This window comes from Drosophila bipectinata, chromosome 2R, assembly GCF_030179905.1.
Source record: "Drosophila bipectinata strain 14024-0381.07 chromosome 2R, DbipHiC1v2, whole genome shotgun sequence".
NCBI lineage: Eukaryota > Metazoa > Arthropoda > Insecta > Diptera > Drosophilidae > Drosophila > Drosophila bipectinata.
The window spans coordinates 10,056,797-10,074,255 of record NC_091737.1 but is presented as its reverse complement, the minus strand read 5'-3'; the positions used below and the strand labels follow the sequence as shown (position 1 = coordinate 10,074,255).

General features: G+C 39.7%; 6 protein-coding genes across 7 annotated transcripts; 1 reads left to right on the top strand and 5 right to left on the bottom strand.

Moving 5' to 3' along the window:
- Positions 1–8: 8 nt before the first annotated feature.
- Positions 9–1,180, bottom strand: LOC108132997 (uncharacterized). Its single transcript, XM_017252637.3, has 3 exons — positions 948–1,180; positions 820–889; positions 9–765 (listed from the first exon to the last, which is right to left on the bottom strand). The coding sequence occupies exons 1-3, from the start codon at positions 998–1,000 to the stop codon at positions 514–516; spliced, it is 375 nt and encodes a 124-aa protein (XP_017108126.2). The 5' UTR covers positions 1,001–1,180; the 3' UTR covers positions 9–513.
- A 163-nt stretch (positions 1,181–1,343) lies between these two features.
- On the bottom strand, positions 1,344–1,931 carry LOC108132998 (uncharacterized). The gene is made up of 3 exons (XM_017252638.3): positions 1,771–1,931; positions 1,629–1,716; positions 1,344–1,560 (listed from the first exon to the last, which is right to left on the bottom strand). The coding sequence occupies exons 1-3, from the start codon at positions 1,830–1,832 to the stop codon at positions 1,369–1,371; spliced, it is 342 nt and encodes a 113-aa protein (XP_017108127.1). The 5' UTR covers positions 1,833–1,931; the 3' UTR covers positions 1,344–1,368.
- Positions 1,770–16,722, bottom strand: Eglp2 (Entomoglyceroporin 2). 2 transcript variants are annotated; one of them, XM_017252631.3, is made up of 3 exons: positions 16,395–16,722; positions 3,626–4,184; positions 1,770–3,562 (listed from the first exon to the last, which is right to left on the bottom strand). In XM_017252631.3, exons 1-3 carry the CDS (start codon positions 16,511–16,513, stop codon positions 3,338–3,340), a joined length of 903 nt encoding a protein of 300 aa, XP_017108120.2. In that variant the 5' UTR covers positions 16,514–16,722; the 3' UTR covers positions 1,770–3,337. The 2 variants fall into 2 exon arrangements, with proteins under 2 accessions (XP_017108120.2, XP_017108121.2); XM_017252632.3 differs by lacking the exon at positions 16,395–16,722 and adding an exon at positions 4,321–4,734 and having other exon boundaries at positions 1,771–3,562.
- On the top strand, positions 1,912–3,072 carry Eglp1 (Entomoglyceroporin 1). The gene is made up of 3 exons (XM_017252634.3): positions 1,912–2,281; positions 2,342–2,744; positions 2,795–3,072. Exons 1-3 carry the CDS (start codon positions 2,157–2,159, stop codon positions 3,002–3,004), a joined length of 738 nt encoding a protein of 245 aa, XP_017108123.2. The 5' UTR covers positions 1,912–2,156; the 3' UTR covers positions 3,005–3,072.
- On the bottom strand, positions 5,068–6,172 carry Eglp3 (Entomoglyceroporin 3). Its single transcript, XM_017252633.3, has 2 exons — positions 5,348–6,172; positions 5,068–5,286 (listed from the first exon to the last, which is right to left on the bottom strand). The coding sequence occupies exons 1-2, from the start codon at positions 5,945–5,947 to the stop codon at positions 5,068–5,070; spliced, it is 819 nt and encodes a 272-aa protein (XP_017108122.2). The 5' UTR covers positions 5,948–6,172.
- On the bottom strand, positions 6,783–14,149 carry Eglp4 (Entomoglyceroporin 4). The gene is made up of 3 exons (XM_017252635.3): positions 14,041–14,149; positions 7,212–7,761; positions 6,783–7,155 (listed from the first exon to the last, which is right to left on the bottom strand). Exons 2-3 carry the CDS (start codon positions 7,740–7,742, stop codon positions 6,952–6,954), a joined length of 735 nt encoding a protein of 244 aa, XP_017108124.1. The 5' UTR covers positions 7,743–7,761; positions 14,041–14,149; the 3' UTR covers positions 6,783–6,951.
- Positions 16,723–17,459: the final 737 nt, after the last annotated feature.

Sequence of the window (17,459 nt, the reverse complement as noted above, 5' to 3'; positions counted from 1 at the left end):
ACAGGAAATTAAAATTATATTTGATTTATTTTATTCCATTTTTTTCAAACATTTTTTATAAACTCTTGTTCCAAACGGCTTACAATAAATTTTAATTTTCAAAGCATATACAGCTAATTTGTTTTTGTTTTGTTTTGTTTTCTAATATTGATAAGACTTGAAAAACACCGACTTCCTATTATTTTTTTTTTGTTCAACTAAACTAAGCGTACATGGTTCTAGGTTGATTCGGTAGCCTCGGGATCGGCGAATCGTAGTAGAAAGGACGAGGCGCTGGGCGCGGTGGTGGCGGGTTGTAGATCGTGGGTGCTGGTCCACTGTGACGGGATGGTGAGGCCAAGCTGGTGGCGAAAAGGCAACCGAAAATGGCCAATAGCAGGCAGGCGATTCCGTAGAACTTCATCTTTGCAATGGGTGACGTTGTCTGACATTTCATCTCCGGCGGAATGGGGCTTTATATAGCCGAGCACCTGCCGCGCAGTCTGGCTGGGAAGCACTTGGGGGGAATTTTTTCTAGTCACTGAAACCACCGACTTTGGGTGATTTCTTATCGCCGGCTGGGGCAGAATTCACTTGACTGCTCCCCGACGTCTGTTGCTCCTCCTCGGCTGTTTCGCTTTTTTTCTGCTTCTTCTCGAGGTCAGGGTTTACCTTTAAATCGAACTCCATGCCCCTAATACAACGCGTCAAATCGGTCAGCATATATTCAACACGCTTTTGTTTAGTGTTAAGTTCCCTCGATCTGTCGTCCATTATTCCACGTTCCTGTTAATAAAATTATATATATTTTGTTTTTTTATAAATCATATAGAACATTACCCATCGCAATTCCTCCAGCTTCAGTTCGTTTCGAATTTTACTATATTCGGGAAATAGAACTAGATAACGCCTAATAGTTTTCTTTTAATTTAAGTCCGTAATATGCATTTAATTCTTAAAATACATACCGAATTATAGGACCTCTGAAGTGATCCAAAATACTGCGAATTATCCGGCTCATATTTGCGATAAAAATTGGTTAAATTTGAACTATAACGAAAATTTTAATTTTTTAGGAATTTTATCGGGTTTTCAGAGTATGTTGTATTTTTGTAAACGTGCTAAAAACCGGGCTTCCAAAATGATTTTGAATAATTTTGAATTTTGATGAAAGGAAACACAAATATTCCTTAACATCAGCCGCAGCTAGACATTTTCTTTGTTATTTTGGGAATTTTTATTAAGCCACTAAGTATGCTATGAAAATTTTGCGCTTATCACGTATACGTACTGTGGACACACTGTTAACGCATGTAAATAAAGTCAAATGTATGTAAAACAAATGTAAAATGGTTTTATTTTGATTATATTTTTATTCTTTTTATTTTATTAATTTCTCATTCTCAATTCTCGGAGAGCCTTTTTAAGATCCTTGAGAATAACCTGTAGTTCCGCTGCAGCGGCCCGGGCCTCCGCGGACTTAGCTTTTTCCAGAGACTTGATTTTCATTTGAAGAGCCTCGATTTGTGCAGTCAATTCCAAAATTTTTGCCTCTTTTCCCTTGTTAACTTGAAGGATTTTCTTGATGGATTACCATAATTCATAAATGATAAAAATAGTGCTTAGTTTGTTTCAAAAAATTAACGTACAACATGATATGCATCCACACCGGCTGTTTCTCCGGCAATTTTAGAAAGATCTCCACCTTTGTCAATTTTGTCAAAGTTACCCTTTTTTCTGTAACATTTACAATATATTTGTCATTGAAGCAATTTCGAAATCAAAACATACCTAAAAATAGAGCTGGACATAGAATTTTGGCTACATATCAATTTTAAAGTCCTCCGAAACATTACGATTACCAAAAGTTAAAATTTTAAGAATTTTGATCACAAAATTGATAGACTTCGAATTGCCTACTTTGGTTTTCTGTTCAAGGCCTTGAAAAAGGCTTTATTAATTTGTGTGAATCTAAGCAAGCCTAAGTCTTTAAGTCAATAATCCATTTCATAAAATGTTTGGTAAATGTAGTTCATAATTTAGTAGAAGGTGATCGAAAACACAGCACAGACAAGGCACAAAATTGCATTTAATATCTTTTATAATTTTAAATTTATATAAAATTGTTCGTGAAGTACATCCACATCAAGGTTAGGAGTTTAGAATATTAGATAAATATGACTTGGAACCGGTTAGCCTTTATACGAGTTTTGAGTGAGTTTAGTGCCACGACCTTATTGATGCTCCTGGGTTGCATGGGTGATGCGGTGAGCAAGGCAAATGGCGGTTCCTTTTGGAGCAGGTAATTATATTCCATAAAATTAAGTACTATTTTAAATATATGTACTATATTTTAAATTAGTATAAATTATGGACTGGCTACAACGGTGATCTTGCACGTTTTTGGCTTCGTATCTGGAGCCCATGCCAATCCTTGCGTCACAATCTCATGCTACTTCATGGGCTACATTGCCTCCGAGACGATGTTCGTGTATGTGATATGCCAGACGGCTGGAGGATTCTTTGGCTATTTCATGCTGCTCTCTATGCTGCCGAAAGAGATCTTGGATAATAATAAGCCGGCAGTTTGTTTAGTCGAACCGTTGAGCAGCCTCTCCTCCCTTCAAATTGTAGCCATTGAGTCATTCCTGACCGCTACTCTACTCCTGGGCTGGTGCGCTGTTTGGGATATGCGAAATGGTCGCTTCCTGGATTCGGTCAGCATACGTATGGGTGTTCTGGTTGCTGCCTGCGGTTTCGCCGGGGTAAGTTGACTCTTTAGTTATTGAATTTTTTAAAATTTTGTTCATTTAAGGGACAATTAACCGGTGCGTTTATGAATCCAACCAAGACTCTAATACCGGCGATTTTTGAAGGCCATCCCGATAAGATATTGATGCAAATAATTGGCCAGCTGGTGGCCGCCATTGTGGTTCCCTTCCTCTGGCGAAATGGGCTTACGCCACGCTGCAAACTCTTGGAAGACCCAAATCCCCGCTGTCGCTTCCATTATAAGGCTATGTAGTCGTACCGTGTAATCTCCCAGAAAGTGTGGCAATAAACGTGAGCATCTCATTGGCTCTATAAATGTGAGCTACTGAGTTTGGTTTATTTGATCAAGTGTATATCCACCATTAAATAATAACCGATAAGCAGCATTCCGCCGCAGGGGCATTAAAATAATCTCGCTCCCAGATAAGTCCATGGCAGTTACAGTAGGTTATTGATGTAGACGCCAGTAGTAGATTGTACTTTTTATGCTTTTATTTTTTGCAACTTAAATACTAAACCGCATGCAACTTAAACGATAAACTTGTCTTAAGGTCTTAAGGTGGAGGGAGTGGTGGGCTTCTTAATTCTATGCGAGGTCTGCCTCAGAGTTTCGTTTTGTGGATAATGTGGTCTCCTCGTTCTCGAGATCGTCAGCCTCCCGAGACCGGAAGACGTACTTGTAGATTAGGGAGGATACTAATGCCCCAGCCATAGGACCCACCCAGTAGATCCAGTGATTCTCCCAGGCTCCATTCCAAACGGCAGGAGCGAAGGACCTGGCAGGGTTCATGCTTGCTCCAGTTAGTTGGCCCTGAGAGGGAAAAAATTAACATTTTAAAGGTATAACTTAGAGAAAAGTTTCAAAAACACTTACCGCCGTTAGGGAAAGACAGGAGATAGCCAGTCCAAAACGCACAGCCACCGAGTCGGTATTTTTGGCATTTCTGGGATCCCAGACGCCACAGCAAATGGCAATTAGGACGCAGGTGATCAGGAACTCAACGGTCACTCCCTGCCAGCTGGTCAGAGTGCTATTGAGGGCCGTAATACAAACACCATTCGGCGTGTCGGAACTATAGATAGCACTGTCCGGCAGAACCGCTTTCAGTAACCCATAGCCGATGAAAGCCCCCACCATTTGGGCCACAAAGTAGGCCAAAGCCATGGGCAGCGAGATCATGTTGTAGATATACTGGGCCAAGGTAACAGCCGGATTCAGGTGAGCTCCGCACACGCAACCAAAGCACTGGATACAGATGAGGACTACGAACCCGAAATTGAGGGATCCCTGGAAGTTGGAGTTGATAATCACGGCATTCTGGACACAGCCCATGCAGCCCAGGAACATCAGCATGGCCGTGGCAATCATTTCGGCGAACACTATGGAGATATTGTCCAACTGGCGTCGCTGAAGGAGCCAGCAGGATGAGCGACTGCAAAAAATCGTAATATTTTATTTAATACACTTCAGTAATTGTTAAGAATTGTGCCATAAAATATATAGTAATTTTTATTTCATCACTTCAAAATTTATATTATTAAATAGATAATATTTTTCCATTCAGTCACCTCGTAGTTGTGGCCATTTGTTCCGATCGTGAGAGATTTCAATGACGAATAAACTAAACGGGAACGTGGTTCAAATGGGACTGGAGTGCACTCCAGGTACGAATTGCTAACTCTATTGCCTGGCCTCTTAATCGCCGGCAATCTCATACTGGAATTATCAGAGCTTCTAATCACCTCAAGTCGGTTATCAGAGCACCACGTCCTATATAGAAGTATACCTAGTATTTACTTAAGTTTTTTTTTGCCGAACCTCTTTTCGGGTGTACGGTTCCATTCACTTGAGTCAAGTGCGTGGGGCCTTTTTTTTTACAAGTAGCATACATATATTTTATGGTCGTTAGTCTAGTCCAAGTCGGAGACAACCTAGAGGGTTGACGCCTGACTGATAAGTCTGTTGCCATAAACCATTCGATTGATATGATTTAAGCCTTATTCGAGTGGCTTGCTTATAAGAAAGTGTTTTACGTCAGAAAGATTTATTCAAAAGCGCCCTCAACAAATTATTTCAGCTGTGTGAGTTATCAGCATTTGAGGAATTTAAAGATTTTTTAATCAAATTCTTGATCAATAGGTATTGTTTATTTATTGCAAGTCAAAAACAAAAAAGAACGAATGCGAGCCCCCAAAAGTTTCATCCCAAATGTATGCTACAATGTAGTTAGTAGTTTTCTATATTTAATATTTCAGATTCTTTTATTAAAACTTAAAGAAAATTAACAATAAAAACTTATTAACAAAACCATATACTTATTGCACTACAACCTCTCCAATCATTCGTATTTTGGCATTAGAATTTTCCAACTCTATTACTTCCTCTCCCTGAAAGGCGTACTTATAGACCAGGGAGGTGACTGCTCCTGCCAGCAAAGGACCCACCCAATATATCCAATGACTTGACCAAGAATTATTCCAAACCGCTGGACCCAAAGACCGAGTGGGATTCATACTGGCGCCCGTAAAAAGACCCTATAAAGGAAGAGATTATTTCAGTATTGAAGATCCCTTTTGGAAAAGTGGTTTAACTAACCGCTGTTAGGATCAAACAGGATACGGCCAGACCGAATCTCATGGGAACCGAGTCCTGAAACTTGCTGTTTCGAGGATCCCACAAAGAACAGGCCACCATCACTAGACAACAGGTGATGAGGAACTCGATGAACACGCCCTGAACTTCGTTGATTCCAGTGGCCAGGACGGTGACACAAACTCCGGCCGGATTATCCACACCTTTGATGGCATTCTGGGGCAGGACAGCTACCAGTAGGCCATAGCCAATGAGAGCACCCAGGGCCTGGGCCACGAAATAGGCCAAGGCCTTTGCCCAGCCAATGAATCCGCAAATCCAGGCAGCCAAGGTGACGGCCGGATTGAGATGGGCACCGGACACCATGCCAAAGCATTGGATGGCTATGAGGATGGCCAGGCCGAAGGTCAGACCACTCTGGAAATGGGTATTGCTCAGAAGTGGGGTTTGGACACAGCCCATGCAGGCGATGAATACGAACATCGCAGTGGCCATTAGTTCGCCAAAGAACGAGGCAATGGCTATCCTCCTCTTCGGGCTCAATTGCCACCTTTCGGAGGATTCGGAATCGAACTGGGACTCCTTGGACTTTTGTTGTGCCATAATGACCGAACTGTGCTGTTCCGGGAACAAGGAACTACTGCCACCCAATTATCTGGCAGCTGGGCAAGTGACCCACCCACCCATGCGAAAACCAAAAAAGCAGACACCAAATTGCTGGCAATCAATCAATATCAATTATAAAACCTTAATGCTAATTATCGTCTGCAGATTTTATGAGCAGCCCCCGTCCACCCATTTAGGATAGATCAATTCATCAATAGGCATTTTTCGGGGGGCTTTGCTCAGCCGTAATTATCGGTCTGATAAGTAGCGCCACTGCCGATTTGTGCTCAATCTTATCACCTTAGATTTTTATCGTCGCCGAGACTTGGACAACACAGTTTCTTAGCCAGTTCTGGCCTGATTCGTGTGCCAATAAGCCTGGAATTTCATAAGCAGGCAGCCCCTTGTATGCGTTTTTCCACGAATTTCATATTTTCATACACAAAACCCCGAGTCCATAGGTCTACTCCAAATACCATAATATACTATAATTCGATACAATATGTATACCATCTATAGTTGGTTGTGTCAGGGGGGAATTAGAAGGGGTCTCCCAATCATAGCCACCAGACTGATAACACTTTTTAGTGGGTGTGGTCCGAATACAATAATTCTAAAGTAAATCGAAATTAATATAATGATATATCTATGTATTAAAGAATGATATTGTACAATTTTTTGTTAGGGGGGGCTTAGGTCTACAACGCCAAAATATTTCCAACAACTTTGACGACGTAATATGGTTGTCTTGTGGATTGTCCATGTGACAATCGAACTGTTTTAAATTTTAAACAAACTAGTATAGATTGTCATATAATAAAACATCTTTAAATATTTTATAAATCTCGATGTACTTTATTTGAAAGCAATTAAGGCAGAACTTAATCATATTTAGTATCGTAAAATGAATGCATTTAGTATAAAATTCGGCATCTTAGCTTAAATGTAAATTAGTTAAGGCTTTGTGTGTGTTTTGCCTACAGCAATGTCTTTGGTGGTTATTAGTGGATCTCCCGCAGCTTCTCATCGGCGGACGTCTCCGCCTGGACGACCTCACGACGGAGGACGATCTTGTAGGCGTAGGCGGTGATGGCGGCGGAGGTCAAGGGAGCAATCCAATAGATCCAGTTGTGTTCGAAGTGAGTGTTCCAGAGGGCGGGGGCAAAGGACCTGGCAGGGTTCATGCTGGCGCCAGTGAAGGGACCCTAAAAACAAATATATAGTAGTACTTCAAGCGGATACTATGTATCTATGAACTTACAGCAGCACAAGCCAAACCGGCAACTGCCAGGCCAAAACGAATGGGCACAGAGTCGTGGAATTTGGCATTGCGAGGATCCCAGACACCGCAGCACACCAGAATCAGAATGGAGGTGATGACAAACTCGATTCCAAAGGCCTGGGTAACAGTAACGTCCACGTGGGGTTTGGTCACACAAAGACCATTTCCAACATCAATTACATTAGCAGGTAAGAGCAGCTTGAGGAGTCCGTAGCCAATAAATGCACCCAGCAACTGGGCCACAAAGTAGACCAGGGCCATCTTCAAGGTGATCATGTCGTAGATTAAGGCAGCCACAGTCACGGCAGGATTGATATGGGCACCGGAAACACATCCAATGCACTGGATGGCAATCAAGACGGCGAAACCGAAATTCAGGATAATCTGCAGATGGCTGTTGGCAAACAGAGGCGAGCTGACGCAACCGATACAGCCCAGGAAGACAAGGATTCCGGTGCCGATGAGTTCGCCCAGAAAGGCACAGATTTTGTCCAGCGTCGATCCCTTCATTTTGAGTACCTTACAGCAACTGAAAGAGGGCGCAAAGGAAGTTAGATATTTGTCCAAAAATATTCAAATACACAACCAACCACCACCCCTTTCTCTCTCTTTCAAGCTCTCGCAGTCTCAATCGTACACGCAAAGGTTATACAACTCATCAATCATATCTTGTATCTTTAGATTCTTTAAGCTTTTCAATTTGTATTTTAGCTTACTACTCTGCTTTTGGCATAAAATTATAAGTTGTTTGTTTTCTTTTCTATACCTCGTGTGGTTCTCTCCTCCTTCAGGAACAGATGAGTCTACGGCCAGAAAACTTCCAGCTAAGGTTTCCATCCCTTGTGTTGGATTCACCCCTTGAAATTCTTGTTCCATACCATCGATTTTTTGAACTTCCTGATTATGGAGCTTTTCTAACATTGTCGAGACCGTATACAATTAATTAGACATTGACAACCAGATTGTGATTCTTTGTGCTTTTCTAATATTGGATAGAGACTCAATACAATTGATGAGCCACCGAGCAGACGATGCACACTTCCTGATTAACAGAAGTAGACTGAAGTAGTTCGATTATTGTGCGTGTTACTGGCATGGGTGTACTAAGTGTATACCACTATCATACCTAGATGAAAGGTACTTCCATGACTTCTATGTCAATCATTATTATTGTATATAATCAGGAAATAAAAATAAATCCAAGAATGGCCATAGAAGCACTCTTTGTCGTTCTTAACAGGGAGGAGGCCACCCACTTGAAAATTTTTTTTTTATAGATTCCCAAAAATTGTTAATCCAATTTTTTAGATTAGGCACAGATTTTCAAGAACTCTTTTAAACTTATTTTTTGTATCTTTTGTTCTTATCTTTTTGTTCTTCGTTCGTATCTTTTTGTTCGTATCTTTTTGTTCTTTTCTTTTGTTAAATATTTACCTTTTTCTAAATGTTTCACTCATTTTTAACACTTTTCTACGTTTTCTACAATCTTAAATATCTGTTTTATGTTATAAATACTTTGTATATTTTTTTTTCAGAACCTTTCTCCTTTACCGACCGCTAGAAAATATTTGAAAAATAAACTGAGCGACTAGCAGGACAGTCAATGTCAATCTGAGGCGTTGGAGTAGCCATAGACAAATATTTATATCTATATCTATATAATATTGCGTAAATCAAAAGCCCATTTTTAGCCCCCGAGAGAGTAACACACAGACACACATAAAAAACAGAAATTAGCAAATCCTACTGGGGGGCGAGCATAAAAAAGTCAAGTGTCCAGAATTGATAAGCATCTTAGCGCTCGTTCGCGGCTCTCTTGGCTATTTTGTCTCTTTATTGGCCATAATCTCTGGAGCGATGCTCTCTCCCGCTCTCAACACCTCAATAAGATATAGTATGAGATATAGTTAATAAACTGTACAAAGTAAAAGTAACAGATCATCTGAAATGACTTGATAAAAGATTTAAATCTGGGAGGGGCATAGGTTTCTTTGTTTTTTATTGTTTTTTTTTTTACGATGATATATTGTAATTATAATTGTGATTATTGTGGATCATTGCCATGATGTGCGAATGCGTGACATGAAACCTGGCAATTGAAACTCTTTGAAGCGATTGATAATAAACCCACCGCCTATCAATTACCACGGCCGAGCCCCATTCAATTGCGAGCTGAATTGTTGCAATTGCAATCACGGCTTCCAGTTGCATTGCGTGCTATTTGTGCTACGCAATGTGGCAAACAACAAATCACGGCAATTCTCGGTCCAACTGTCGATCAAATTGCACGCAATTTGTATTATTAAATGTCTCAATTAATAATTGGAGCGGCAGCTCAATGGCAATAATAAAAAAATATTTCAAAATAAGCACAACTATTGTGTAAGCTTAGAAGAGCCATAGATAACCCAAGAGATCTTTGGTGTAGTTTACTAATTATTTATCAATTTCTTTATGGTGTTTGAGGTCGGCCGAGGTCCATTACTAGCCCCTGTTTGACCGCCCTCTAGAGACAAATCAAAGCCAAAACGTTTTGGCCTTTGGCCAAGAAGATAATGTTTGACCAAGTCATTGACAGTTGGCCAGGACGGAGAGAGAGCGACACGTTTTGGCATCAAAAAAATTGTCAAAGAGACCAAAAGTCAAAACAATAAACACGCGATGGATCCGAAAATGTTAAAAATAAATCACACCGATTTGATCCGCTTCTCTGAATCTGAATGTCAATAATTTAATTACCACCTGCTCGCCCCAAAGCACGGAATAAAAGATGATATTTTTAAAATATGGCATGATATTTTCCAAATGCCCAGAAGGATCACGTATCACCCATGGGTGAGGTGCATGGGCCACGATTTTCGAATATTCAATACCACCCAGTGCCCGGCGGCCCTAATTGATGATGATAGCTCTTTATTGTGATTATTTATTTACATTTTTTGTCTAAGTGGCAGAACGTGTCGGGGAGTGTTAATGGGCATATAAGCCGTAGTATCTCAGCGCCGGAAGTTGGCACTGTTAATTAGCAGAGTGATAAGTGATATCTCCGTAGGGTCCTCAGTGAAGCTTTTCTGCGAGTAGCTTTAGCTTTTGATTAGAGTTACCTGCAGGACTGTGAGCTTTTATAAAAGCTTTGATCGCTCCAGTTTCTCATTCAGCTTTTTGAAAAAAGCTTCTGGTAAGAGCTTGCTTATCACTTGGTTGGCTATTAAAGGTTAATTATGACTAAGAAGCCGAGTTATCAGCCATAAAAGTTTAGCCAGAAGTTCATCGTAAAGTAGGAAAAAAAAAACCTGTTGACTTGAAGAACCCCGTTAATCAATCGCTGTCGATAAGTCTGATACGTGAACCTGGCCTGCTTAAGAAGTGATTTTTTTATTTGCCGACTAGCCCTAAAATTTTGTGGCACCCAAAAAACCATAAACCAAAGCCCACTGTGTGTCAGCCAAGCTGATAAGAACAACTCGGCAAATACTCAATGATGGGAAATTGGGATTGGAGGTGTCTGTACTGGCTTAATTTGCCTATAATTGGGCCAACTCAAATCGGATTTACTCGTCAGACTTTTGACATTGCCCCGCATTTATGGCAATTCCAAAAGTCCGATAATGATTGAAGTGAGTCTACAAATATCATAGTTTTATTGGATTTTTTTCCCCCCTTTATATCGCATACCGATAGCCGACTGTTGCCATCTGGATTGGTAATTATGCTCCAGCCGGAAGTTTTAGATCCCACTTTTTGATCTTGTTTCATGCCAGCCTCCATTTATACTATATATTCCTTATAATATATATTTTTAAGTTCTTATCTTTGGTGCTTATCAGGCAAGTAGGCTACGATCCATTGCGCAACTAGGTTGAAGGCATTGTACCCCGCCAACTTTCAGAAAAATAAATAAGCAATGTGCATGGTCTTTCTGCCAAGTAATTTATAGGTGTGTATGGTATATGGCCAGTGATTAAGGCCCGTCCCCCAAAAAATACAAGATTCAAAAGTAGAGGTTCTAGAAGCAAGTCGCGTGGATCACGATATAATAAAGTGTGGCGCCCAGACAGGTTTTTGTCACAATATTTATGGAATTTTTGGCTCACACGATTATCTCACTAACAAGACAGCACTTTAAAATGAAGTACTCAGACAAAGTACTCCAAGTATTCATGTTTTTGTAAAAAAAAGTCTGGGATTAAATTAGATTAAATAATAGAAATATTTCCTGCTACTGTCCAAATAGCTTTTTATTTTTTAATTTTTATGATAAGTTTCTGATCTAAAAGAACACAGTACAGTCAGGTGCTTAGACACCTGAAGGTTCGTCATATTTGGAACTTATCAGTGGACACGAGGTTGGCCCACTTGAAACCTGATTGTTCATATTAATTGGGTGGAAAGGTTTGTAATTATTTGCCCATTCCAGATCAGACACTTTGTTAATAATTAGATGAGCCGGCTTCAGACAGGAGGGTGCTCTTTAGTGTTATCAGTAAACTGGAAATTATTCCATTCAACATTGACCTAGGCTAAGTATTCCTCCCGTTAATTTATGGTTCGATGTGTTTTCTAATCAAAATGTGCCGTTCGAGTGCCCATTCCTTTGGCTATTTTTAACAGTTTCTATTGTTCAAGTGTGTATATGCAGCTCATCTGATAATCCAAAGTGTGCAGCGGCGATAAGGAGTGAGTGACACCAAAGCCAGCCCATGAATTATGCAACAGGAGAGTGTGCAAAGAATTCCGAAACTAAACTTTGCTCAATGACAGCCTGAGACTTGTCTTGATAACCTTTGCACAGCGCAGATCGAAATAGAGCCCGGCCTTATCAAGAGTGCCAAGAGTAACTAACTTAATCACATCATTTCCTTGTGGCAGCCACATTTTTGTTACGGTTTGCCAAGCACAAATATAACAAGATTGTTGGTTTTCGTGTGGGATTGAATGACATCAACCAACTGTGAAAAGTCACAGGGTTATTTGCTGCTTGTGGTGTTGGATCCCAAACTGGATTAGTTAAATACAATTAGCATACTATTTTGGCCCAGCCTTTAACTGAGCCAGAGCCTGCGGAAATTGTTCCGTGTATATCAGATCATATGATGACGTTATAATTAGTAACAAAATCCGTTTAATAGAGTTGCTAATACATAGCTGGGGCACGCGATTTGTCAGTCGATTGATTTATCAATTTTGATTTTGGCACATCATAATCAAATTCATGTGTCAGATTATATAAAATCTGGATTTCGTTAGTTTCCATTCACAGAATGTGCGCTTAGCTGATCTCAAGTCCCAAAGAGGAAAAAAACTACAAAACCAAAACGTTTATCGGAATATTTAACCTTCAAGATACCAAAAACAAAAAGTATGTATGGTTTTTAAGGTTTTGTTGGTTTTGTTTTCTCATTGTGGGAGTACTCAGATAAAAATTCAAACAAGAATTGCTTTGGCATGTGTACATAGCCATTTTCGAGTGCTCCGAACCTAACCCATGGGCTTCCAAAGTATCACAAAATGATCAATTTAAGTTTTACGTTGGCGCTATGCAAAATCGTCTGATCCGCTAGAACTTACGTGGAATGTTGTCGTTTGTTTACTTATCAGGCCTTTCTATATATTTTATTGAATCGAGTGACCCCGCCAATCGACTTGCCATACTTATTTTTCAATGATAATTCTGATAAGACTGCCCGCACGAGCCTCGGTCTAATTAGTATAAAAAAAAGACCAAAAACAATACAAAAAGAAGGCATTTTGTGGCTGTTTAAGAAAGCTAAAAGCTAAAGTAGAACATTTGGACAAATGTATGCGCACATACAATGGAAATATTTTCCAAAAAAAAAAACGAAAACCAAAAAAGACTGGCACACTTTTTAAAAATAAACATCTCGAGGTAGAGCAAGTATTGCAGCACAAGTGTTAAATGAATGTCAAACGGAGAAATTGAAGATCAGGAATATTATTATGGTAAATAAACAGCCATCGTGGCTAAGGCTAAAGCTTAATTATAATTTTTTATCCAACTAATTACGCCGTTGTGCAATCGTGGGATCGTTGCTTACCACGTGCCGCACCACCTTGCCCCAGAGGCTATAATCAGGTGCATCGAGGCACTCAAATGCTAAATAATGCACATAATTATAAGTCAATAATGCGGCAGTCGATAAAAAAATCAACAGCGATATTAATTAATGGGCAAGCAATGTGCTTAGGTGTTTTCGATTGTTCCGAGCTTGTTTGATCAGCGATCACTATTCAAAGGCAGCCCAGTGGCGCTCAGGTAGTGGAAAGCCAGTCACTATATATTTTTTTATGGGGGATATAGACACCCAAGACCGGGACTGAGACCGGGACTGCGACTGGGACTGGGACTGGGACCCCTACAGAATTCTAGATAAGTCTCCCACTGAAATGGAAAGTTAGGCAAGATAAATGCCTCGAAAGCCCAAACCCAGACCCAGACAATGTTTAATATTTGAATAAAATTAACATTTACACGCACACGCACAGACACTCACAATTTTTTGTTTTTATTTAAAAATCGTTTGTATAAATTTGTAATAAATTTGGTCAAAAAATTTAAAACGCGATATGCAAAAAACATTTGTGATCAGTCAACGCACTGCAACCCATTTATATGGAGAAAATTTCAGTATCCAAGTGTCTTTACTTTTTTTCTTTTTAATGAATTTTTAAGACAAGTTTGCTAATTAATTAAAAACCACATACACACAACACACACTACTGCAGAAATGGGCACTCAAAAATCACGTATACGCACTGGCGCAGTGGCAAGACCAGAGTCGAGACTAACCTGCGTCGTGGTCGATCGTTTGTTGGCTATTGAGTGAAAAAAGCGCCTGGAGCTAAAATACGCGCCGCGATCGACTTCCAATTCGACTGAACGCCGGCAGCGCAGCGTACACCACGGCGTATTATTGTTATTGCTACTATCAAGCAGCGCTGCTTCTTGTTGGCAGCCGCAGCGCTGCCGTCAAAAGCGGCAAGCAGTTCAGTCGGCTCTGGAAGTTTAGTGCTTATCTTGGCACTAGGCAGCGCAGTTGACAGCGCAGTTGACAGCGCAGTTGGCAGCGCTGTCGAAGCTGGCGCTGTGTGCTTGTTTACGCCAGTGATGCGAGCTTTCTGATAGCGATAGCCACAATTTTTGCGCGCAAATATTAGCTTAGCTTTAAATCATGGGGCCACTAATAAGTTGGGATGGCTAAAAATGGATAACACAGATCTAGTTACTATGTAGGAGCTTAAGCCAACTATCAAATATAGTTTTGTGATCTTAAAATTAGGGAAAAACTCACAAAAGCTACTAATTCACCAAAAATATCGGTACAAAAAAATTAAAAACAAAAATATTCGTTTAACAATTGATTTAAAAAAAAAGGATTTAATTTAACGAAACGATCTAATGTCAGTGTTTATATTATATATTTAATAAACATGAAAAATGTTTCCGTGTTTGTCCTCTTTGCCTAAATATTTAATCATAAAAAATAATCGCATGTTTTCGTAATAAAAATTAAAACAAAATTATCTGCTAACCAAAATAAAATTGCCGGAAACGCTTCAACGTATTCATTCATTTTAAACAAAAGTTTTTAAATAATAACTGTGTTACTCATCAAAATTGTATGTATAATTAAATACAAGATCTTGATAGTTAAACAGAAAAAAAATTAAACAAAACTAAATTAATTTGCCCTCCTAAGTTCATTTAGTGTTTATTTTTAAAATGATTAAATATATTTTCTAAAATAATCTAAAATTTGGTTTATTATGAGCACCTCTAATTTCTTATACTGTGTATTGTTTATGCAAAATAAAAAATAAGCACCGCACGTGTGTGAATTAAAGTTTTAAGGTTTATATTTAGAAAGTCAAAAGTCACGCACTGTGTTGTAAACGATTACAGAACCTTTAATCCCCAACCTTTGTTGATTTCGCACATTAGTACGTTATTTTAAATATGAGATTCCCCAGTCATTCTGTTCAATTACCAAATCAATTAGTGGCCTGTCATTAAAGTTGAATCACCATGTGACAAAATCCATGTCAAATAAACCATAATCAATTAGATTATAAGTAATCTGAGAACAAAAACACTTGAATTGCTTTCAAGTGGCGCGCCCTTTTTGATAGCTAGACAGAGAGAGCGAACTATGAATAGAAAGAGAAAGCTGATGCCCCCAGACCGGCTATTGTTTATGTTTTTTGTTCAACACTTACCTTCAAGGTTGCTGTGATTTCAAAACTTACCCAATGAGCCATCCAAGAACCGTTTTATTGAACACACTTTAGATAACATTTATCACTCGGTATAGTGGAACGTCAATATCGTAAAGCTTTGCCGCGATTTGGATTTCCATGACGCCTTGGGCGGTGGATTTCCTTGTGCCCCTGACATTCATATCACTTGACACCGAATGCTTAGCGTTATGACGCGCACCGTAAGCGCACGGTCATATGCACTCATCGCACAGATAGACTGGCGATTTGCATAGACCGACTGCCGGCGGATCTCATTTGAAGTTTGATAATAAATTATCTACACCAATGATGCCAGCGATCGAGGTAGAAGCAATTTGGCAAGCTAGATTAATAAATAAATTCAATGGAACCGCATCAAAATCAAAGAAGTGCCACGAAGCAAGGCGACGGATGTCTAGATTTTTATCGATTTGCTAACGGCAATCGTAAAACTCCCGCGCATGTGACACAGTGTTCGATCCACTTTCGGCTAATACATTATATCCGATTCATGGTTTTTGGTCCCCAGGCCAGACTCCCATGATTTATGGACACATCATTCTTGTCTAGCGTTTCTCGTTAACCGTTTCGAGTCTTTGACTGAAAAACTCTAAAACTGGTTAAACTTGCTGCGAAAAATGCAAAGCAAATAAACAAATCCACGACACTTGCGGCTGGGTTCTGAATTTTTATTTGTATTTATTCACTCATTTGGTTAAAAATACACTTTTTCAGTTTTCAGTTTCTCTGTTTATATATTTTTTTCTCGTTTTTTTTTTCGGCCGCAACAACAAAACACTTGTGCACACACGTGACGTATACGCAACGTGGCACCGAAAGTGTGTCAAATCAAATATAGTTTTTATACGCAATAAATTTTGTAATAATTAGCAAATTATTTCGCACCTTTTGGACTTTTGTTTAACACTAGTGGACATTGTAGTGGCTGCTCCTCCTCGGCCACCTCCCGTTGCAACTCCCTCGCTTCCCGGCTTTTGTTGATCAGTGTTGGTTTGCATTGTCATTTCTTTGCACTTTTACTTTAACGACCCGAACTACGCTTTTGTTGTCGCTTAAATTGTGTTTCCCGTTTGCAATGGTAATTTTCCTGAATCGGATTCCGGGCACAACTTCACACAGTACACGCACACAGTATGTATCTGACGGATCGAAGCAAAGCGGAGCGAGTACGAGTATCTGTATCTGCATGCGTTTTGCGATTGACTGAGAGTAAACTCTGTCGCCGTTTAACAAACCGCGAAGCGCCCATCAAAATCAAATATCGCAAAAGGCAGGCTATAAAAGCGAGGCAGCAAAAACCATAAGTGCCATTATACACGATACCCAATCACGTCGAGGGTATATTCGATGCGCGTCAATCTAGATAATGCCGCTAGTGTGTAGTCTGTGTGCCGTGTGCCTTAGTTTCCTCCATTTATTCGTTTGTAAATATATATATTTGTAGCGCTATTTTGTTGCCAATTCCCTTATGATAGAAAACCTTTATCGTACCGACATCCAGGGTACTTTAGCCATCCATCACATAGTGTCTGCATGGTATCCGGTTAGTCGAGTTCTAAAATTTTCCACTCCCTTGTGCCGGTTTTTTATTTCAGTTTTTGTTTTGATTCTACAGATTTACGCTGAACTATTGCGACAGGAGGTCATGATGAATGGCTGTGATCTCTTTTGTATATTTTTTGGTCAACAATTCTAATTGATCACCTCAATTGCGCCGAATTCCTATACTAACCCATTGTTTTTAGCAGTGCATGCTAGTAAGTTTTTTTTTATCTATATGGATTTATATAAAGCACTGTATATCCAAATACCAACGACACATTGACGCAATGATCGGTTCTATATTCGATCGCGTTCGATTGCTTGTGGGTGTTTTAGGGCTTCGCTCTAGGGGTTCTATTTATCCACTCTAAATTAGAGGCCGGGGAGCGTTATCAGTTATTGGATACC